The 22,683-nt window shown below is 38.7% G+C and overlaps 1 protein-coding gene and 1 non-coding gene across 7 annotated transcripts in view; both read left to right on the forward strand.

Moving 5' to 3' along the window:
- Positions 1–22,683, forward strand: part of MAP3K13 (mitogen-activated protein kinase kinase kinase 13) — a 201,166-nt gene that overhangs the window by 155,522 nt on the left and 22,961 nt on the right. For 4 of the 6 annotated variants that reach the window (XM_016942453.4, XM_016942456.3, XM_016942455.4 and 1 more), the window contains 4 exons: positions 4,226–4,417; positions 8,565–8,723; positions 10,669–10,827; positions 12,075–12,183. In XM_016942453.4, the coding sequence (XP_016797942.2) occupies positions 4,226–4,417; positions 8,565–8,723; positions 10,669–10,827; positions 12,075–12,183 (619 nt within the window). The remainder of the gene's footprint in view (positions 1–4,225; positions 4,418–8,564; positions 8,724–10,668; positions 10,828–12,074; positions 12,184–22,683) is intronic. The other 2 variants (XM_054681300.2, XM_063807403.1) reach the window with 1 other exon arrangement.
- LOC112208862 (small nucleolar RNA U13) lies at positions 2,998–3,098 on the forward strand. The gene has a single exon (XR_002943413.1). It is a non-coding gene; the product is annotated as a small nucleolar RNA U13 (small nucleolar RNA).

Below are 22,683 nucleotides of genomic sequence, written 5' to 3' on the forward strand. Positions count from 1 at the left end.
TTCCTTGGGGAAGGGACATTCATGCAGAGGGCATGGGAGAAAGCTTCAATTGCTGCAGTTAATTCTATCCTTGGTTGACCTAGTAGGGCCAGGAGGATGTGTGACTAAAATGAAATGCTGCAGAGACCAATTATCATCTTTCCAAAGAGGATAAATTTCAAAAGACAATGGGGAGATTATTTCAAGCAGACAGACAAACAGAGACCCTCTTCTTTCTTTCCTTCATTTTACTACACTGAGACCATCTTCACTTCCAGTATGCTACATCCTCCTAAATGGAAGGAAGGGTCAAAAGCTTTTAAACTTAGATCACTAGGACGCTGGGTTTGAGACACAGAATGTCCCGTAGATGAGTATGGCCTTTTGGCCTCTTGAAGTGAATTAGGCTGTGTGTTGCAGGTAAGAGGGCTTTCCAGTAGGGTACCCGGGGTCACTGAAAGTAGAAATGTGTCCTAATAGGATGGTGTTGTGAGAAGCTTTATTTTTACTTCCTTTCTTTTGCTTCTTTCTCTTTCTTCCTTTTTCCCACCTCACCCTTCTGACTCTCCTACCTGCATATGCAGTTTTCAGCATTGCCCTGCTAGTGCCCAACTCTTTAGGCTGAAGATACTTGAATAGTATTTACCTCTACATGGAAAACAATAGTGAGACTGTGTTCCTGGCCCATTACACCATGCTCTTGGGCATTGTGCAGTGTTATGTTTGCAGCCATCTGTGCCATGTGTTGCTTGGCCAATGAATCCCATTCAGGACCGTCTGGAAGATATATGAGAGAATGATTAGATTTTAGTACATCTCTCTGGATACTGATTTCTGTGCTTACAGCTTCTTTTGAAGTTAATAAAAACCACATACAGAAGGGGAAGTACAAGATAAGAATGCTATACTCTTTTTGCATCCAATTTTTTTGTTAATCTTTTAAGAAAACTCAACCTGACTGTTCCTAATGGAATTCAGTGCCAAGGGGAAGAAAAGGTTGCAATTAGAAGTGATTATAGACCTGTTATTTATAGCTACTAAGAAACCTTGTCATAGTACAGGGATGATGGAATGATTGCTCCTCGTTCGTCAGTCAAGAGAAATAAAAGGTGCGTAACATCACTGTTAGACCATTTCTATGTGGAACAAGTTAAAACATAGTCGAATAGGAGGCAGAGTACCTTCAAAAATGTTTATGTTGATATACTTAAGCATATTACATTACACCTGCCGTATTTATTAGTTCTCTGTAATGATAATTAATCATTTGTTTGTAGCTGCCAGACACTTGGGTTCACCAAGCTTTCCTAAGAGACATATAACCGGAACTTGAAAAAAAATTATTAAAAATCAAGATAAGAATTCTCTGTAGCCTAGAAAATGATAGGAGAGTAATAGAAATAGCTTTGTGGCATTTGACAGGCACATCAGGGCAGGGGAAAATGAAGACTAATTATACTTCTTCATAACCCGCTATTGTTATAAGATCATCATCACCTTCATATGATCAGTGCCGTAAGCCATGACCTCAAAATTCTTTCATCACTTACAGCAGCTGAAGAGATAGGCATGGGTTGGTAGCTGGCTGAAGGCTTTAACTCGATGTCTTACAGATACTCTGCTAACTTCTCTAGAAATTTTCAAAGGAAGGCATGTATACCCATAAGCGATAAGACATAGAGAATTACATATAGTAATTTTTCTTCTCATCTTGAGAACAAAACAGAAGTAGAGTTACTATGATCATTCCCTTTTATGAGATAATGGTGTTAACACAGGAATTCCCAATGTGCTTGTCTAAACAGAAGTTAAAAAGCTAAAAGGGAGGCAGTATTGTACAGAGTGGAGTGGGCATGGACTTTCAAATTAGGCAGACTGAGTTTGAATCCCAGCTCTGTCACTTAGTAGTTGTATGATCTAGTTGTGATTAGGACAAGTCACTTTCTCACTCTGAGCCTTCCTTGTAAAAATGGAAAAGGTAATATTTATCTTATGGTAATTTGGGGCAGATTAAATAAGACAAATAAACATGGAAATGTCCTTGAAAAATAGAAGAGGTTCTTTCATGTTAGTCTCCTTCCTCCTGCTCCAGGCCTCTGCACATGTTATTTGAAGGCTTTTTTAGTCAAGAAGGTTGAGGTGAAGTTAACGAACATTTGCTAGAGACTTGCTGTGAACCTCTAGGCCTTGAGGTAGAGAGAAAAGAACTTGAAGACCTTTCCCTTCAAGGAGCTTACAATCTATATGCGGAGAGAAAAACTGCATATAAAGAACTAGTGGCTGTTGTATATCATAGGAATTTAGGGAAGAGAAAGATCTTTTTGGATTGGAATAATTGGAAAAGGTTTTCATGGATGATGTAGGAATTGATGCAAATAAAGGCTAATAGATGTATAATATGTTGTATAGGCTGGACGCAGTAGCTCACGCCTGTAATCCCAGCACTTTGGGAGGCCAAGACGGGTGGATCACTTGAGTACAGGAGTTCGAGAGCAGCCTGGGCAACATGATGAAACCCCGTCTCTACTAAAAATAAAAAAAATTGGTGGCCAGGAGCGGTGGCTCAAGCCTGTAATCCCAGCACTTTGGGAGGCTGAGGCAGGCTGATCACCTGAGGTCAGGAGTTCAAGACCAGCCTGACCAATATGGTGAAACCCTGTCTCTACTAAAATACAAAAATTAGCTGGGTGTGGTGGTGGGCACCTGTAGTCCCAGCTACCCGGGAGGCTGAGACAGGAGAATTGCTCGAACCCGGGAGGTGGAGGTTGTGGTGAGCCAAGATTGTGCCACTGCACTCTAACCTGGGTGACAGAGCGACTCCGTCTCAAAAAAAAAAAAAAAAAATTAGCCTGGCGTGGTGGTGCACACCTGTAATCCCAGCTATTTGGGATGCTGAGACAGGAGAATCACTTGAGCCTGGGAGGCAGAGGTTGCACCACTGCACTCCAACCTGGATGATAGAGCGAGACTCTTTCTTAAAAAAAAAAAAAAAAAAAAAAAGTGTATATTGTTTTTCATATTCTTTTGTGATTCATAAGCATGACTGGGTGTTCCCACTCACTGGTGAGATGTGCCTCCCTCCAACCTTGTTACGACGTCACCACATTACCTGTCTGACATGAAAAAAAAAAAAGAAATGTTTTTCAAAGATTATGTAAGATGGAAAATTGAGTCGTCTTTGGGTCCTCAGTCTAGTTAGTTATTTTTAATTTGAGTAATTTAAAATTCAGCAAATAATATTAAAAGTAGAAGTATTTTCTCTGAATTATCTTCCTGTACACTCATAAAACCCTCTAAAACTTTAAAAGGAAGAAATTTTAAATTATTCCTTTTTTTTTCTTTTTTTTTTTTCTGAGACAGAGTCTCACTCTGTCACCCAGGATGGAGTGCAGTGGCACGATCTTGGCTCACTGCAACCTCCTTCTCCCAGGCTCAAGTGATTCTCTTGCCTCAGCCTCCCGAGTAGCTGGCATTACAGGCGTGCACTACTATGCCCAGCTAATTTTTGTATTTTTAGTAGAGATGTGGTTTCACCATGTTGGCCAGGCTGGTCTCGAACTCCTGACCTTGGTGATCCACCTGCCTCAGACTCCCAAAGTGTTGGGATTACAAGCGTGAGCCACCGCGGCCTGGCCAAATTATTATTATTTTTTATTTTTGAGAGGGAGTCTAACTCTGTTTCCCAGGCTAGAGTGCAGTGGTGCAATCTCGGCTCACTGCAACCTCCACCTCCCGGGTTCAAGCAGTTCTCTGCCTCAGTCTCCTGAGTAGCTGGGACTACAGGCGCGCGCCACCATGCCCAGCTAATTTTTTTGTATGTTTAGTAGAGACAGGGTTTCACCATCTTGGCCAGGCTGGTCTTGAACTCCTGACCCTGTGATCCACCCGCCTTGGCCTCCCAAATTATTCTTAATGATCTAAAACAACACAGTATCCAGCCTGCACAAACTTCAGAAAAGTGTGCTCTTTGTCCGGGAATGGAAGGGTCCCACAGAAAAGGCACCAGACACAGCACAGCATATAGATAGCCAGAGTGAACAAAACAAACAAAAATTGTCTATGTGCATCATAGAGAAACCTGTAGACTAGAGAAGTTTCCATGCTAATTTGAGAATCAGGAACTATTATCTATACACATTTTTAAAATAATTCGGGTATAGAATTGGTTTTTATTAAATATTCTTTAAATATACATATGTATACTTGTATGTGTGTATTGATGTACATGTTTATGTTTTCTTGGAAGGGGTGTTTGTACTCAGGCCCCATGTTATTGTATTATCATGGAATACTGTGCCCATGGACAACTCTACGAGGTCTTGCGAGCTGGCAGGAAGATCACACCTCGGTTGCTAGTAGACTGGTCCACAGGAATTGCAAGTGGAATGAATTATTTGCACCTCCATAAAATTATTCATCGTGATCTCAAATCACCTAAGTGAGTTCTGGGGCTAATGTTTCAGCTATTTTGGTTTGTTGTTTTGAAATACAGAATTTTTATCAACCTCAGTTGACGTTTTCAGACATCATACCTTTAGTTCAGTTTCAATCAGCACAGCGGGTAATTCTGTTTGCGCATCTCTTGGGTTATTGTTGACCTACCTGCTTACCTGTAGGGCAGATACGTCCAGGTATCTGAAACCACTTTTCCTTTTTGGTGCTTTTAAATCATACAACTGTGAAACAAAATTCATTATTATCTGAAGTATTCACCTTCTGTCATCTCAGATAGCTAATGCCAGACCTTCCCGCTGGAAGCCTTGATTTGTTGTTTTCCATGTGTTCAAAAAACTTTTTAAACTGATTTTCAGAAATGTATACAACAGGATAAAATGGATAAATAAGAAACAGGCTAGCTGGGTGGAGTGGCTCACGCCTGTAATCCTAGAACTTTGGGAGGCCAAGGTGGGTGGATCACTTGAGATCAGGAGTTCGAGACCAGCCTGACCAACGTGGTGAAACCCTGTCTCTACTAAAAATACAAAAAATCAGCCAGGCGTGGTAGCAGGTGCCTGTAGTCCCAGCTACTTGGGAGGCTGAGGCAGAAGAATTGCTTGAACCTAGGAGGAGGAGGTTGCAGTGAGCTGAAATCACACCACTGTACTCCAGCCTGGGTGACAGAGCAAGACTCTGTCTCAAAAATAAATAAATAAATAAATAAATAAATAAATAATAAAAATAAAAAGCAGAGGCAAAGGAAAAGTAAAAACATTAGAACTAAAAATTGTTCACAAATTATATGCCGTAAGATTCTGTAGACGTGGATTACAGATTTGGCTTTGAGCTTCTAGTGTCTAAACAAAGGAGGAAATAAACAGTTACAAGGTTCACAATGGCCATAGGAAAAATAAACACTGGCTATGTAAGAGAAGCAGGGCTATTGCTAGTAATCTCTGTTTTCAAAATGATTTCTTGGCTACCAATCACTTTAGGAGGAGTGTGTAGTTAGTTCCCCAAATTGAATGAAGAAAGAAATTGATAAAATGATTTATTTCAGTATAACTCCTATTTTTAAACATTATTTTTATTATTTATCATCACATTTTGGGTTAGATAAGCAAAGGATTACTCTCTTTTCAAAATATATTTGTAGCCTGGGCAATATAGTGAAAACCCATCTCTACAAAAAATTTAAAAATTAGCCAGGCGTGGTAGTATGAGCCTATAGTTCAAGCTACTCAGGAGGCTGAGGTGGGAGGATCACTTAAGCCCAGAAGGTCAAGCCTACAGTAAGCCATGATCACACCACTGCACTCCAGCCTGGACAACAGAGCACAACCCTGTCTCAAAAAATAATAAAAATTTTTAAAAACTATATATTTATTGTATATACACACACACACATATATTTGCGTAGTGTTTTCATGGTTTATAATATCTTAGGGGGATCCATTATCACATCTTTGATCCTGGCAAAAACTGTGTGGGATACGTAACAAGTATTGTTATTTTATGTAAGGGAAACTAGAGCTTAGCCCAAAGTCATGGGGCTAGGACTTGAACCTAGAATTTCTGAACCAAAGGTTACTGCATTCTACCTCATTATGTGAAGGTAGGGGACTCACAATGAATCCTGCCTTTCCTCCATGGACGGTATAAATCAATCCTTCATTATAAACTTCAAAACAGCTCTTATTTATCACCATCATTCTCAGCAATATTTATTACAGTGCTTAGTTGACTGAACAACCTCCTCCTTGCTTTACTTGCAAGTAAACATGATTGTGTAGTGTTCATTTCTTCCGTTCACATTCTTACCCTGTTGCTTTTGCCATCCAGTGCATACATGTAAAGGACATGAACTACCTGAAGGCCTCTCTGAATGGTCTCCTTTTTAACCAACTTGTTCTCCTTATGAATTAATCTTAGAGGGAAGGAGTCAGGAAGCCGTAGAATAGAGTAGTAATTGGGTTACCCAGTAAGCCTTTCCCTCTATTAGCAATAACACTCCCAACCCCAGCAGCGTTGGCTTCTTTAGGTTTCAAGCTGACTTTGGGAAGACAGAGATCAATCTGACTTGCTGTAACAAGAGATCTCATTACTTACATTAAATCTGCAGGCTCTGTGACCACAACTTTGTCTCAGAGAAGATTTCAGAAAAATTCTAATGTTATATTTTTCTAGCTTCCTCCCAAGTCCATCCTTTCTTGTCACACCAACAGAGGCAGAGAGGAAGTTCCCAGAAAAAGTTCCCTCTTTTAGGGGCTTACTGCCTACTCTCACTTTCCTGGCGTATGATATCAATTCTCCAATTCTCTCATATATCCCATAATATTTTAATCCTTATGCATTTTCACTAAGACTAACACTGTTAAATCAAAACTCCTAAGTTATGTAAATTTTACATATTAGGTGCAAAACCAGGGCATGGAGGATGGTATTCAAAAGTAATTGTAAGCTCTGAGCTATTTGGTAAATAGCCATTGGTGTTGGGGTTGTGAGATGGTAAATGTGAAGGAATCCCTGGTTCAAATGGAGAAGCAAGGGGATAGAGTCAGATGCTTTCTGCCTTACAGCCTCCTCAATTCTGATACTATTTGAGGATGAAGCCTCTTATCATTTTTTTTTTGAGATGGGGTCTCGCTCTGTCGCCCAGGCTGTAGTGCAGTGGCACAATCTCCACTCACTGCAAGCTCCGCCTCCCGGGTTCACGCCATTCTCCTGCCTCAGCCTCCCGAGTGGCTGGGACTACAAGCGCCCGCCACCACGCTCGTAAGCCTCTCATCATTAAACATAGGTCCCTAGATCATTAAAGCCTCTGAAACCCTATGTCTTTAATTTTCTAAAATTCTGAACAGGTTATTGCAAGTGAATTCGATCTAATGTGAAGCTGTCAATTTGGTACCGGATTGTATTCATCTTCAAGGCTGGCAGAGAGCACTTTGCCTCAGGTCACATTTTCAGATAACTACTATGACAAGTAAAACAGGACTGGTGTGGAATTTACTTAAGCTTGGATTTATTTCTGCTTTTCCTTATCAGCACTAGTGAAATCCCAGCATATATATTAGCCTTTTAATGTAATGAATCCCAAACATTATGGTCTCATTCATGATATTAGTTGGCTATCATTTAAACAGTGTTTTAAAAGAAGTATTCTTTTTAGTGGCCTGGCTTAAAGCCAGCAAGGATGGAAACCAATATTTATTGATAACGGTGCCTTATGTATCTTACCTCATTTAATTCAAATGAAAATTCAATGAGATTGTTATTACAGGTCTATCATCCCTTATCCAAAACTCTTGAAGCAAGATCTTTTCAGAAAGGTAGTGCACTACCTTAGACATCCAGCGAGGTCTGGAGCAGCATCCTAAAATCAACCACATTAACAAATCTGCAGCAAAACCTATTGTTCACACAAAATGGGATGAAGAAAGTGAGTTTGCCTTATACATGTGAAAAAAATATAAACTGGTTGAGAACTTTTTGCATTTTCAATTTGTGAATAAGACCTGAAGAGTCTCCATCCTACACATGAGAAAACTGGCTTAGAAGAGTTAAGTAAGGCCGGGTGCAGTGGCTCATGCCTGTAATCGCAGCACTTTGGGAGGCTGAGATGGGTCGATCACCTGAGGTCAGGAGTTCGAGACCAGCCTGGCCAACATGGAGAAACCCCATCTCTACTAAAAATACAAAAATTAGCTGGGCATGGTGGCAGGTGCCTGTAATTGCAGCTATACTTGGGAGGCTGGGGCAAGGAGAAAATCCCTTGAACCTGGGAGGCCGAGGTTGCAGTCAGCTGAGATCGTGCCATTGCACTCCAGCCTGGGCGGCAAGAGTGAAACTCTGTCTCAAAAAAAAAAAAAAAAAAAAAAAAAAGAGTTAAATAACTTGGCAAAGGTCACACAGCAAGTAGAAGAGGCAGAATAAGACTAGGTGTTAAAAGCCCATTACGCTAAACTGCCTCACAAGTATGAATGATGCTATTTCTAGTGTATAGCCAATGCCCCAGTGACATTGGAAACTGCAAGCTGAATGCTACAAGATAGGAAGTAGCAGATAAAGTCTTCAGTTTCAGCCATTTAGAATCATGGTTTTCGTTAGTACTAATGATCCAGATGTTTTCTTTTTATTTCTTTTTAAAGTGTTTTAGTGACCCACACAGATGCGGTAAAAATTTCAGATTTTGGTACATCTAAGGAACTCAGTGACAAAAGTACCAAGATGTCATTTGCTGGCACGGTCGCATGGATGGCGCCAGAGGTGATACGGAATGAGCCTGTCTCTGAAAAAGTTGATATATGGTGAGTGGCGCCACCAGTTGTGCCAACTAAAAAGCCTTTTCCCACTTTCGCCCTATTAGCACTGTCTTCCTTCAGCACTTACTTTTCCAGAATATTCTTTAGTGTTGCTCACTTTTGGTTGATTTCAGCCTCATATTTTCTGAGGTACTTCCCAGTATGGTGATATATGGGGAGAAGGATTAGGGGGAATTAGGGTGGCTATCTACTCAGTAAGTCACCAGTTTGGGGGACCTCAGAGAATATGCTGAACTTTCTAGGAAACTGAAAGTTTACTTCAAATGATCATTTAGTATAGAAGTCTTTCTGAAATGTGTTACATAATTCTCACCTTCTTGAGTAAAGTACAAGAGCTTACCTATTCTCAATGACTCAGGTCATCATTACACATATCAATAATGTACCTTGCTATGATACAATTATGTTCTCTAGACATGTTTGAGATGTAGGAGGTTGTTTTGCCCTTTTATTGAACAGCCTCTATAGGCTATGCTTTAAAAAAAAATCTCTGTAACCTTTCCTCTGAGGTTATAAGTCTTTTCTATTAACAGTATTTTTCCCTGTAATAGCTTTTCTTTTACCCTTAAAATTGGCAACTAGTAACTTCTAGGCTTAAAACCAAAATAATAGCACATGTCAAAATTGCATGTAATACCAGAGCAAATAGGAAAAAGTAGAAATGTGGGGTCATTCATAATTTAGATAATCATTACTAAAGTACCCTCCTTAGGGATTACTAATTGATGTTCCCACCGGAAATATGTAAGAGTGTTTTCTCAGTCTCACCAACAAAATGTGCTAAACTCTTGGATTTTTGCCAATCATATAGGTAAAAAAACAGTATCTTGGGTGCATTCCTCTTAGGATAAGTGAGCCTGCACTTTTGTTCATATGTGTTACAGCCATCGTATTTGCTTATTTGTGAATGACTTATAATCTTTACTCAGCTTTCTGATTTTTACTCATAATTTATCAGAGTATTTTATGTATTAAGGAGATTCACATTTTGTGTAAATTGTAGATACTTCACATTTTGTTATTTTGCTTATGGTATTTTTTTCAGTGTCAGATTTTGAAAATACAGTTTAATTTCTCAATTTCTCCTTTTATGGCTTTTAGATTTCATGGTTTAAAAAGTCTTTAAAAGCCAGGCGCAGTGGCTCACACCTGTAATTCCAGCACTTTGGGAGGCCAAGGCGGGTGGATCACTTGAGGTCAGGAGTTCGAGACCAGCCTGGCCAACATGGTGAAATCCCATCTCCACTAAAAATACAAAAAATTAGCCAGGCGTGGTGGCACGCACTTGTAATCCCAGCTACTTGGGAGGCTGAGGCAGCAGAATCGCTTGAACCCAGGAGGTGGAGGTTGCAGTGAGCCAAGATCGCACCACTGCATTCCAGCCTAGGTGACAGAGCAAGATGCTGTCTAAAAAAAAAAAAAAAAAAGTCTTTAACACTCCTAGATAATTTTTTAACTCCTTATTTTTTAGAAGATTTTTATGGTTTCATTTTTCTATTTAAATCTTTGATTCATGTGAAATTTATCTTGATTTATGGTGAGTTATAGATTTAATTTTTTTCCTAGCTGTTCCAACAACATTTATTAACTAATCAATTTTCCCCCACTGGTTTTTGATGTCACTTCTATCATACATTCAATTCCTAAATGTATTTGGTTTATTTCTGGATTTCTTGTCCAGTCCATTATGCTGGTGATCTGTTCACACACGGGAGTTAATTATTCAGGTTTTAATTTCTGGTAGTGTTGATTACCCCACATAAGATTTTTTTTTTTTCAGAGTTGTCCCAGATGTTTCTGTTTTTCTTATAGCAGTATTAGAATTTTAAAACTGGGTATATGTACTAATTTGATTTCAATTAATAGAGAACTAAAATACAAATCAGTCTTTCTGAAACATCTTCTGTCCATGTTCCCGGCGCTACTGTAGGTCTTTTGGAGTGGTGCTTTGGGAGCTGCTGACAGGAGAGATCCCTTACAAAGATGTAGATTCTTCAGCCATTATCTGGGGTGTTGGAAGCAACAGCCTCCACCTTCCAGTTCCTTCCACTTGCCCTGATGGATTCAAAATCCTTATGAAACAGACGTGGTAAGAATATTGTCTCTAAAACAATAGGGAGGTCTCTAATGTGTATTTGGAGTAAATATCCTGGTGGTGGAAAGAATAGGAGCTTTGGAGTAGGAGAATCTTGGGTTCAAATACTAGCTCTGCCTCTTTCTATCTGTGCAATTTTGGGCATGTTATTCAATATCAGTTTTCTCATTTGTAAAATAGAGACAACACTGACTCATAGAGTTATTGTGTTGTAATTAATTAAAATTTAGAAATAAAGAACTTGGTGTTATTATCTCAAAATAGTAGGCCTTGGTCAATGATAGCTATTATTTATTTGCTAGTCCTAATGGACTATTATTAAATAGGTCACTAATCCTAGATTTCCATTTCATCATTAGACGTATCTCATAATTACATTTTCCTTTTGCTCTTCAGTATATCAAAACTGTACTGCAGGGCAGCCAGGCACAGTGGCTCACACCTGTAATTCCAACACTTTGGCTGGCAGAGATGGGAGGATCACTTGAGGCGAGGAGTTCAAGAGCAGCTTGGGCAACATAGCGAGACCCCGTCTCTGTGTTAAAAACATAAAATAAAATAAAATAAAATAAAATAAAATAAAATATAAATAAAAAACTGTACTGCAGGACCAGGCATGGTGGCTCACGCCTGTAATCCCAACACTTTGGGAGGCCGAGGTAGGAAGATCACTTGAACCCATGAGTCTGAGATCAGCTTAGGCAACATAGTGAGACCCCGTCTCTGAAAAAAAAATAAAAAATAAATTTAAAGAAATGTTAAGGGCCGGGTACGGTGGCTCACGCCTGTAATCCCAGCACTTTAGGAGGCCGAGGCGGGCGTATCACGAGGTCAGGAGATCGAGACCATCCTGGTTAACATGATGAAACCCCGTCTCTACTAAAAATACAAAAAAATTAGCCAGTGTGGTGGCGGGCGCCTGTAGTCCCAGCTACTCAGGAGGCTGAGGCAGGAGAATGGCGTGAACCCAGGAGGCGGAGCTTGCAGTGAGCTGAGATTGCGCCACTGCACTCCGGCCTGGGCGACAGAGCGAGACTCCGTCTCAAAAAAAAGAAAAAAAGAAATGTTAAAACTGTACTGAGATACAATTCAGTTATGCTATCCTGATATAATGGAGTACAGCTGGTTTTACTCAGATACAGCCATTTTGAAGTAAACAATCTTTTTCATAAAGTAAAATAAAATCTTCATTCTCCTGGATACAACTTCTGAAATGCACAAACTGTCTTTTTCACTTTTAGGCAGAGTAAACCTCGGAACCGACCTTCTTTTCGGCAGACACTCATGCATTTAGACATTGCCTCTGCAGATGTACTTGCCACCCCACAAGAAACTTACTTCAAGTCTCAGGTAAGTTGGGAAACTTCCTACCAGGTGCTACTAAACAGATAGAGAACTCTCAATGAAACAGAGTAACTCTTAGAAGGGCCCATTGTGTTTGTTATAATAGTTATATAACTCTATTCATTGTGACACAATAAATATGATACTTCACACATATGACATCTTAAGAGTTTTTAAAGCACTTAATGTTATTATTAACTCATTTGAAAAAACACGTGTTGGCCGGGTGCACTTTGGGAGGCCGAGGCAGGCAGATCACCTGAGGCCAGGAGTTCAAGACCAGCCTGGCCAACATGGAGAAACCCCCCGTCTTCTAAAAATACATAATTAGCCAGGTATGGTGGCGCATGCCTGTAATCCCACCTACTCAGGAGGCTGAGGCAGGAGAATCACTTGAACCCGGGAAGCGGAGGTAGTGTTGAGCCGAGATCATGCCATTGTACTCCAGCCTGGGCAACAAGAGCAAAACACTGCCTCAAAAAAAAAAAAAAAAAAAGAAAGAAAAAAGAAAGAAAAGAAAAAATATGTGTCAGAATATTATCCTTATAGTGGCTCCTGGTAAAACTGCTGAAGAGAAAAGAGAAAAAGAAGATAAGAAAGCTGTAATGTACATACACCTGAATTAGGATTACTGCTGACCTTCAAGAAAGTATTACCTTCTTTGAAGTAGAAAAGCTGAAGTACAGACGTGGGAGGTTAAATACCACAATGAGCCTATGATAGAACTCAGCCTAGAGAGAACCTTTTCTCTAAGTGTGTCATCTAGTAGCTCCAAGTAAGTATAATTTAATGATTCTGTTAGCCTCTACTGTACTACAAAGCATCTCAAAACTTTTATTTTTATTTTTATTTTTTGAGACAAGGTCTCACTCTGTCAACCAGGCAGGAGTACCGTGGTCTGATCTCGGCTCACTGCAGCCTTCACCTCCCGGGCTCAAGCAACCCTCCCACTTCAGCCCCCCAAGTACCTAGGACTACAAGCATGCACCACCACACCTGGCTAATTTTTGTTTTTTGTTTTTGTTTTTTTGGTAGAGATGTGGTTTCACCATGTTGCCCAGGCTGGTCTCAAACTCCTGGGCTCAAGCGATCTCCCTGCCTCGGCCTCCCAAAGTGCTGGGATTACAGGCATGAGCCATTGCCTGGCCCCATCCCAAAACTTATGGCTTAGAACAGTAAGCATTTATGTGTATGTAGCTCATGATTCTATGGGTTGGCAATTTGGGCCAGGCAGTTCTACTGGCTTTGACTGGGCTCACTCATGTGTCTGTGGTGAATTGTCAGGTCAGCTGGGAGGCTGGCTGGTCCTAGGATGGTCTCATTCACGCACCTGACCACTGGCTGGCTATTAGCTAGAGCACCTTGCTTCTCCTCCACGTGGCCTCTATCCCTCCAGCAGGCCACCTTGGGCTTGTTCACATGGTGTTCTCAGGGTAACAAATGTAGCGAGAGAGCAAGTCCCAATGCACAAGTGATTTCCAGGCCTGTGCTGCATTATTCCTGCTAATGTTCCATCGGCCAAGCAAGTCACAGGCCAACCCAGATTCTCGGGATTGAGAAATAGGCTTCACCTCTTGACAAGAGAATCTGCCACAGCACATCATAAGGGCGCAGATCTGGAGAGGGGAAGAATTGGTGGCAATTAAATTAAAAGGGTGCAAATGTCATAAGGATTGGTCATCTAACCACTATCAATGTGGATAAGGGGGTGGTGAGAGATGAATTTTTTATAAGGCCCTTATCCCTTCCAGACCCAGGCAATATCAAAAGGAATGGAACTATAGCTTTTGAAATAAATGTGATGATCCTGAATTATAGCTGTATGCTTATAGAACATAACAAAATTATTACCTAATTTCTCATTTCTCATATAGCTTTATCTCACTTAATGTTATTGTGCTTCAGAAATGAATTTTGTAAAGTGAATCGCATCGCCCCGCTGACTTCCAGTAGCATTTCAAAGATTCACTCTCAGAAAAGACATTTTACTAGCAGTTGGCATTTCAGCCTCCTTCTCATAGCCCCCCATCCCTGAAGGGCGATGAGTTTACCCACCAGGAAAGTGTCTGATGAAAACAGTCCTGAACTTTTGGAGGGGCATCATCCCTGGGAGCTGAACAAGTCCTTAAACATGCTTTTCACTTTGGGAGGCCGAGACGGGCAGATCACGAGGTCAAGAGATTGAGACCATCCTGGCCAACATGGTGAAACCCCGTCTCTACTAAAAATACAAAAATTAGCTGCACGTGGTGCCACACACCTGTAGTCCCAGCTACTCAGGAGGCTGAGGCAGGAGAATCACTTGAACCTGGGAGGTGGAGGATGCAGTGAGCTGAGATCACGCCACTGCACTCCAGCCTGGGGGACAGAGCGAGACTCCGTCTAAAAAAAAAAAAAAAATTATATATATATATGAGATATATATATATGATATATATATATGAGATATATATATATGATATATATATATGAGATATATATATATGATATATATATATGAGATATATATATATGATATATATATATGAGATATATATATATGATATATATATATATGAGATATATATATATGATATATATATATATGAGATATATATATATGATATATATATATGAGATATATATATATGATATATATATGAGATATATATATATGATATATATATATGAGATATATATATATGATATATATATATGAGATATATATATATGATATATATATATGAGATATATATATGATATATATATATGAGATATATATATGAGATATATATGTGATATATATATATGAGATATATATATGTGATATATATATATGAGATATATATATGTGATATATATATATGAGATATATATATGATATATATATATGAGATATATATATGATATATATATATGAGATATATATATGATATATATATGAGATATATATATGATATATATATATGAGATATATATATGATATATATATATGAGATATATATATGATATATATGTGAGATATATATATGATATATATGTGAGATATATATATATGATATATATGTGAGATATATATATATGATATATATGTGAGATATATATGATATATATGTGAGATATATATATGATATATATGTGAGATATATATATGATATATATATGAGATATATATATCATATATATGAGATATATATATATATGAGATATATATGAGATATATATGAGATATATATGAGATATATATGATATATATATGAGATATATATGATATATATGAGATATATATGATATATATATGAGATATATATGATATATATATGAGATATATATATGATATATATATATGAGATATATATGAGATATATATATGATATATATATGAGATATATGAGATATATATATGAGATATATGAGATATATATATGAGATATATATATGAGATATATATATGAGATATATATATGAGATATATATATGAGATATATATTATATATATGAGATATATATATGAGATATATATTATATATATGAGATATATATATGAGATATATATGATATATATGAGATATATATATGAGATATATATGATATATATGAGATATATATGAGATATATATGATATATATGAGATATATGTGATATATATGAGATATATATGAGATATATATGAGATATATGATATATATATGAGATATATATGATATATATGAGATATATCATATATACATGAGATATATATATCATGTATATGAGATATATATGATATATACATGAGATATATATGATATATATGAGATATATATGATATATATGAGATATATATGATATATATGAGAGATATATGATATATATGAGATATATATATGATATATATGAGATAGATATATATGATATATATATGAGATAGATATATATGAGATAGATATGAGATAGATATATGCGATAGATATATGAGATATATATGAGATATATGAGATATATATGATATATATGAGATATATGATATATATGAGATATATGATATATATGAGATATATATGAGATATATGATATATATGATATATATGAGATATATATGATATATATGAGATATATATGAGATATATGAGATATATATGATATATGAGATATATATGATATATGAGATATATATATGATATATATGAGATATATATGATATATATATGAGATATATATGAGATATATGAGATATATATGAGATATATATGATATATGAGAGATATATGATATATATGATATATATGATATATGAGATATATATGAGATATATATGATATATATGAGGTATATATGATATATATGGGATATATCATATATATGAGATATATATGGTATATATCATATATATGAGATATATATGATATATATGAGATATATGAGATATATATGAGATATATGATATATATATGAGATATATGAGATATATGAGATATATATGAGATATATATGAGATGAGATATGTATGAGATATATGAGATATGTATGATATATGAGATATATATGATATATATGAGATATATATGATATATATGTGATATATATCATATATATGAGATATATATCATATATATGAGATATATATGAGATATATATGATGTATATATGAGATATATATATGAGATATATATATATATATATATGATACATATGTTTTTCTACCTGCCCCTGCTGGAGGCTTGGAGTACTTCTGTGGTGTCTGATACACAGAGAGACACTCTGCCTGTCACACAGATATTGAGGAATATCTTAGTAAAGGCATAGGTTTTTGTTGTTTTGATTGCAGTTCCTAAGAAATGATAAATCAGAGACTCCTGTCCTGTTACCAAAGTTCTAACACACCCTCTCTGATCCATAAACTTAGATCTCCCCACAACTGTGTCTTTAAATAGTCAGGCTTGCCCCTATTGTTTGTTACTATTTCTAAGAAATTATTATGTAAGTAAAGTGTTTGCTTTCAGAGGAAATAAGATGAGGTAGGAGGTTGACTTCATGGCATTTCCTGCATTCTTTGATACACATTCAGATCAATTCCCTTAGCACTATCGCCCATCTGTTCAGATACATGTAGGTATCGGGGCACTGGGTGAGAAATCTTTATCTTCTGTTAGTAATCAGAAAAAACACTTAACCCTTTTGTGAAATGAAAGAGAATATAGTACTCGCTAGGAAATCTTTCGAACTTTAAGATATGGTTGCAATCACAGCTTTGCTTCTCCTTTCTTTTTTTTTGAGACGGAGTCTTGCTCTGTCTTACCCAGGCTGGAGTGCAGTGTCGCAATCTCTGCTCACTGCAGCCTCCACCTCCCGAGTTCAAGCAATTCTCCTGTCTCAGCTTCCCGAGTAGCTGGGACTACAGGCGTGTGCCACCACACTCGGTTAATTTTTGTATTTTTAGTAGAGACAGGGTTTCACCACGTTGGCCAGGCTGGTCTCGAACTCTTCACCTCAGGTGATCCACCCACCTTGGCCTCCCAAAGTGCTGTGGTTACAGGTGTGAGCCACCGTGCACAGCCAACTTTGCTTCCTTTACAATAAAACTGTACGTAGCATAATTTTGAAAAGCAATTTCTGATGATGGTATTAAGTCACAAGCCATTAAGACGGTCAATATAAGTTTACATATTTGGAAAAACTTCCAGTTCTGAACAGATGTTACTTAAGTCCTCCTAAAACGTCACTTCTGAAGCCAGTCCCACATTTTGAGAACCTACCACTTGCAGAGCCCTGTGCAGGGCAGCTAAGTTGCCACAGTCGGGATCCTCACCTGAACCGCTCCCAGATTATCAAGACACCCATAGCATGGAGCATTAAAACTGAACTCAGAAAAGGTTGTCTTGGGAAAAGAATAGGAAAGAAAAGGAGAGGAGAGAACAGGAGAGGAGGTCAGAAGAGGAGAGAAGAGGGGAGAAGAAAACTGAGTACATTAAGCATCTATCTTAGCTCAGGCTGCTATAACAAAATGTCACACACTGGGTGGCTTAGAAACAGCAGAAGTTAGTCTCACGGTTCTGGAGACTGAGAAGTCCAAGGCACCAGCAGAGTTGGTGTCTGGTGAGGGCCTGAGTTCTGGTTCATAGGTGATGCCTTCTCACTGTGTCCTCACGAGGTGGAAGGGTGAACAAGCTCCCTTGGGCCTATTTGATAAGGGCACTTTTCTCATTCATGAGGGCTCTGCCCTCATGACCTAATTACTTCCCCAAAGCCCCACCTCCTAATACTGTCCCTTTGTGGTTAAGATTTCAGCATATGAATTTGGAGGGAACACAAACATTCAGACCATAGCAGCATTTTTTCATATTCACTTATTCTTCTTCCACATTTTTCCCAACATAAAATTTCTCTTCTCCTTAAATAGCTCCAAATCTGCTATTTTGCTACCTCCTAGAATTTTCTCGGTATTTATAAGTCAATTTGTCTCTGGATCTGAAAGTGAGACTACCTCTAGCTAATATGAACTGGCTAGTGAGGTACTACAAATAGCAAGAGACCTTTAGTCTAAACTCCATCCTGTCACTTCATACTGTGTGGTCTTGGCTAAGTCACTCAGTTACACTAAACCTCAGCTTATTCACCAAAACAATGAAGATAATCCTATCTTCCCTTCCTTAGGGAGTTTCTGTGAGGAGCAAATGAAAAGATAAAACTGCAAATGCATTGTAGACCATCAAGAACAGTTGATTGTAAGATGTCATTATTCTTGGCTGGCCACAGTGGCTCATGCCTGTAATCCCAGCACTTTGGGAGACCGAGATGGGTGGATCATTTGAGGTCAGGAGTTCAAGACCAGTCTGGCCAACATGGCAAAACCAAGTGTCTACTGAAAATACAAAAATTAGCTGGGTGTGGTGTAATCACCTGTAATGCCAGCTACTTGGGAGGCTGAGACACAAGAATCGCTTGAACCCAGGAGGCAGAGGTTGCAGTGAGCCAAGATCGAGCCACTGCACTCCAGCCTGGGCAATAGAGCGAGACCCCATCTCAAAAAAAAAAAAAAGATGTCATTATGTCATTATTCTTGAGTTGCGTACGATAGCATAAAACAAAAACAAAGGTGCCATTATTCACCTTAATTTTTGTAGCTTTGTACTAAGTACAAAAATTAAGCCTCCTTTGGGTTGTTAGATTCTGGATTCTTTTTCTGATGAACTCCTGAGATGAATAAGATGGCAGCCAGGGAACTCCTATTGTGTTTGACTTTATCCTGCCCCAGTAGGGAAGACCTGGCTTTTTGGCAGGCACATTCTCTTTCTATAGTCCTCTTGTACCTGAGGCCTTGCCTCCTCCTGCCTGCTAAGATCCTCTCAACGTCAGTTATCAATCAATAGTTGTTAGCCCCTGGTCTCCACTTTCCACCAAAACTTCGGTCAAGAGGTGCTGCCAAGAGTCCAGCTGACTCCTTCCTGAGAGAAAACGCGGCATTTGTTTTTCGTCAACAGCACATGTATAAAGATGTAGCCTATATGGAGCAGATGAACAAAGCAACCGATATCAATACAATGTTAGATTCTGCCAAAGCTATTGCTTCATTGCTAGACAATCACCCATTTCTCCAAATAGGCAATTACTGTTCCTGGTATTCAATTACATTTGTCATGAGTCTTTAGAAAACATTGTCACCCAATTCCAGATCCCAGTTGCTAGGTGGATCGTGTGCCTGGCTTTGAAGCTCTCTCACCCCGCTGCCTTTGCATCATTCTAGTGTTCTCTTGAGTGCCATTGTGACCACCCAGAAATGCAGGGACTGGGAGTTGCAGACACCCCAACTGTGAGGTTAGACTCTGCTGCCTTAAAAGTAATCTTCTTGTGAGGGAGCAGATACGTATGCAGAGGCTGGACACTCACATCAGGAGAGGAGTCGTGTGCCCAGAAAGGGTTGGACTGGACCCCACTATGGCTTTTCTGATCCCATCTGATTTCCCTCTAATAAGCCCCCCAAATCTTGCTTCTCTACTCCTTAAGCTAGGCTGGAACTGGCTCAATTTCTTTTTTGTTGTTGTTATTTACTTTTTAAAAAGTGTGGTAAAATAAAGATAGTATAAAATTTGCCATTTTAACCATTAAAAAAAATTTTTTTTTGAGACAGAGTTTCGCTCTTGTCACCCCGGCTGGAGTGCAGTGGTGTGATCTCAGCCCACTGCAACCTCCACCTCCCAGGTTCAAGCTATTCTCTCCTGCCTCAGCCTCCCAAGTAGCTGGGACTACAGGCACCTGCCATCGTGCTGGCTAATTTTTTGTATTTTTAGTAAAGATGGGGTTTCACCATGTTGGCCAAGCTGGTCTCGAACTCCTGACTTCAGGTGATCCACCCGCCTCAGCCTCCCAAAGTGCTGGGATTATAGATATGAGCAACCCCACCCGGCCGATTTTAACCACTTTTGAATGCATGACTCAGTGGCATTAATTACATTCACAAGGTTGTGAAATTGTCACCACTATCTGTTTCCAAAAATTTTCATCACCTCATTCAGCAGTAACTCCCCATTCCCTCCTCCCCACCACCCCCGGTAATCTCTATTCTACTTTCTGTCTCTATGAATTTGCCTATTCCAGGTTATTTCATTTAAGTAGAATAGTACAATATTTGTTCGCTTGTGCCTGGCTTGTTTCACGTGGTGTGTTTTCAAGGTTCACATATTTTGTAGCATGTGTCACAACTTCATTACTTTTTATGGCTAAATAATATTCCATGGTATATATACCACATTTTGTTTATCCATTTATCTATTAATTCAACTTTATTTTGACACCTATACAGTATTCCCCACTTATCCGTGGTACATTCCATGACCCCCAGTGGATGCCTAAACCTTGAATAGTACGGAGCCTGACTGCTGTCCATCAGAACACGTTTCTTTTCATATCTTCCACCCACAAATGTAATGTCTCTTCTATCTTAACTAAGCTCTGTCTTTACTTTTTATTTATTTTTTTATTTTTTGGAGCAACCCTATTAACTGATTAGCCTCTTATCAATACTGTGGACAGCAGGAGAGCAACGCTGGTTCTGTTCCAGGGTATCTCAGGCCTTGTAGTGAAACAATGGGAAATGCCCCTCCACTCCTAGGAAGGTGGCTTTGTCACAGGTCAGGCTCATGCAGGACTCCTCCCACCCTTAGCCTTCTCTCTCAGAGCCTCCTCGATAGCTGTGCAAATTGGCTGCGGGCTTGCCCATCCTCCCTTTCTTCATATGTGCCCAGACATGGCTGAATTGCAGATTAAGCTCAAATTGGAACTCCTTTTCCATGAGATTCTAAGTATATAAAATGGAACTCGAAATCAACAAGTGCCAGGAATAGGATACCTTCGGGGGAAACACATTATTCATCAGTACCTGGTGTTTTCCCATACGTCCTTTTTTCTGTTCACAGGAGGGAACTTCTTTTCCGGAAATCTACTTTCTTACAGATTTCAATCTTCAGAAAGTTCTCCTTGAGTTTCCCGTAATTATAAGCTAGATGTCAGGAGATTTATTTCCTCTAGAATTAAAACAAATCTCATCTGTGATATAAAATTCCTCACCACCAGAGGGAGGTACTCCTTTTCTCGTCCCTTCTTGAAGTATTTTAGTAGGATACAGTGACAGTTTTGCACAAAAGAGGATACTTCAAGACACAAATCTGACCCTCTTATTCTTTTTTGGTCTAACTACTTTCACTTGTCATTCTTTCGCCTCCTAAAGCTCAAATACTCCTCCTGCTCCATGACTTTGATCTGATGATTGAGAGAACAGCATTAGCAGGGGCTCAACCAAACTTTCGTTTACAGCTTAGATGCTGTCAAAGGCCACTATCAAACAATGCAGTAGTGTATTCTGATGAGATTGGGCACGTTCAGGGTGGTATGGCCATAGACTGCAGTAGTGTATTCTGGATCTTGGCTTTCTAATGGCATTGTTGGATAGATTTGCTGCCTGAAAGTCAACCAACCAACAGAAACTTCTCTCCAGTGTTCAACCTATATGTGGGAAAATCTAGCATATTATAGAATGATCATTTTTTGCATGATTAAAATATAATTTCCTCTATAAAAATAGATGAGAAACAGCTAATTTGGGGAAAACCTTCTATAAATCCACAATTACTTAAGAATAACTACCTACTTGATCCAGAAAGATACTCTTTCTATTATTGTGGTACACTTAATGAGAGCTACTGTCTTTTATTTTATTTTATTTTATTTTATTTTATTTTTTTCTGAGATGGAGTTTCGCTCTTGTTGCCCAGGCTGGAGTGCAATGGCATGATCTTGGCTCGCTGCAAGCTCTGCCTCCCGGGTTCAAGCGGTTCTCCTGCCTCAGCCTCCCGAATAGCTGGGATTACAGGGGCAGGCCACCACACCCAGCTAATTTTTGTATTTTTAGTAGAGACAGGGTTTCATCATGTTGGCCAGGCTGGTCTTGAACTCCTGGGCTCAAGCAATCCTCTCACCTCAGCCTCCCAAAGTGCTGGAATTCCAGGCATGAGCCACCACACCCACAATAGCAATTAGGGATTGCTATTATTT

The sequence above is a fragment of the Pan troglodytes genome, chromosome 2 (genome assembly GCF_028858775.2).
Source record: "Pan troglodytes isolate AG18354 chromosome 2, NHGRI_mPanTro3-v2.0_pri, whole genome shotgun sequence".
In the NCBI taxonomy this organism is placed as follows: Eukaryota; Metazoa; Chordata; class Mammalia; order Primates; family Hominidae; genus Pan; species Pan troglodytes.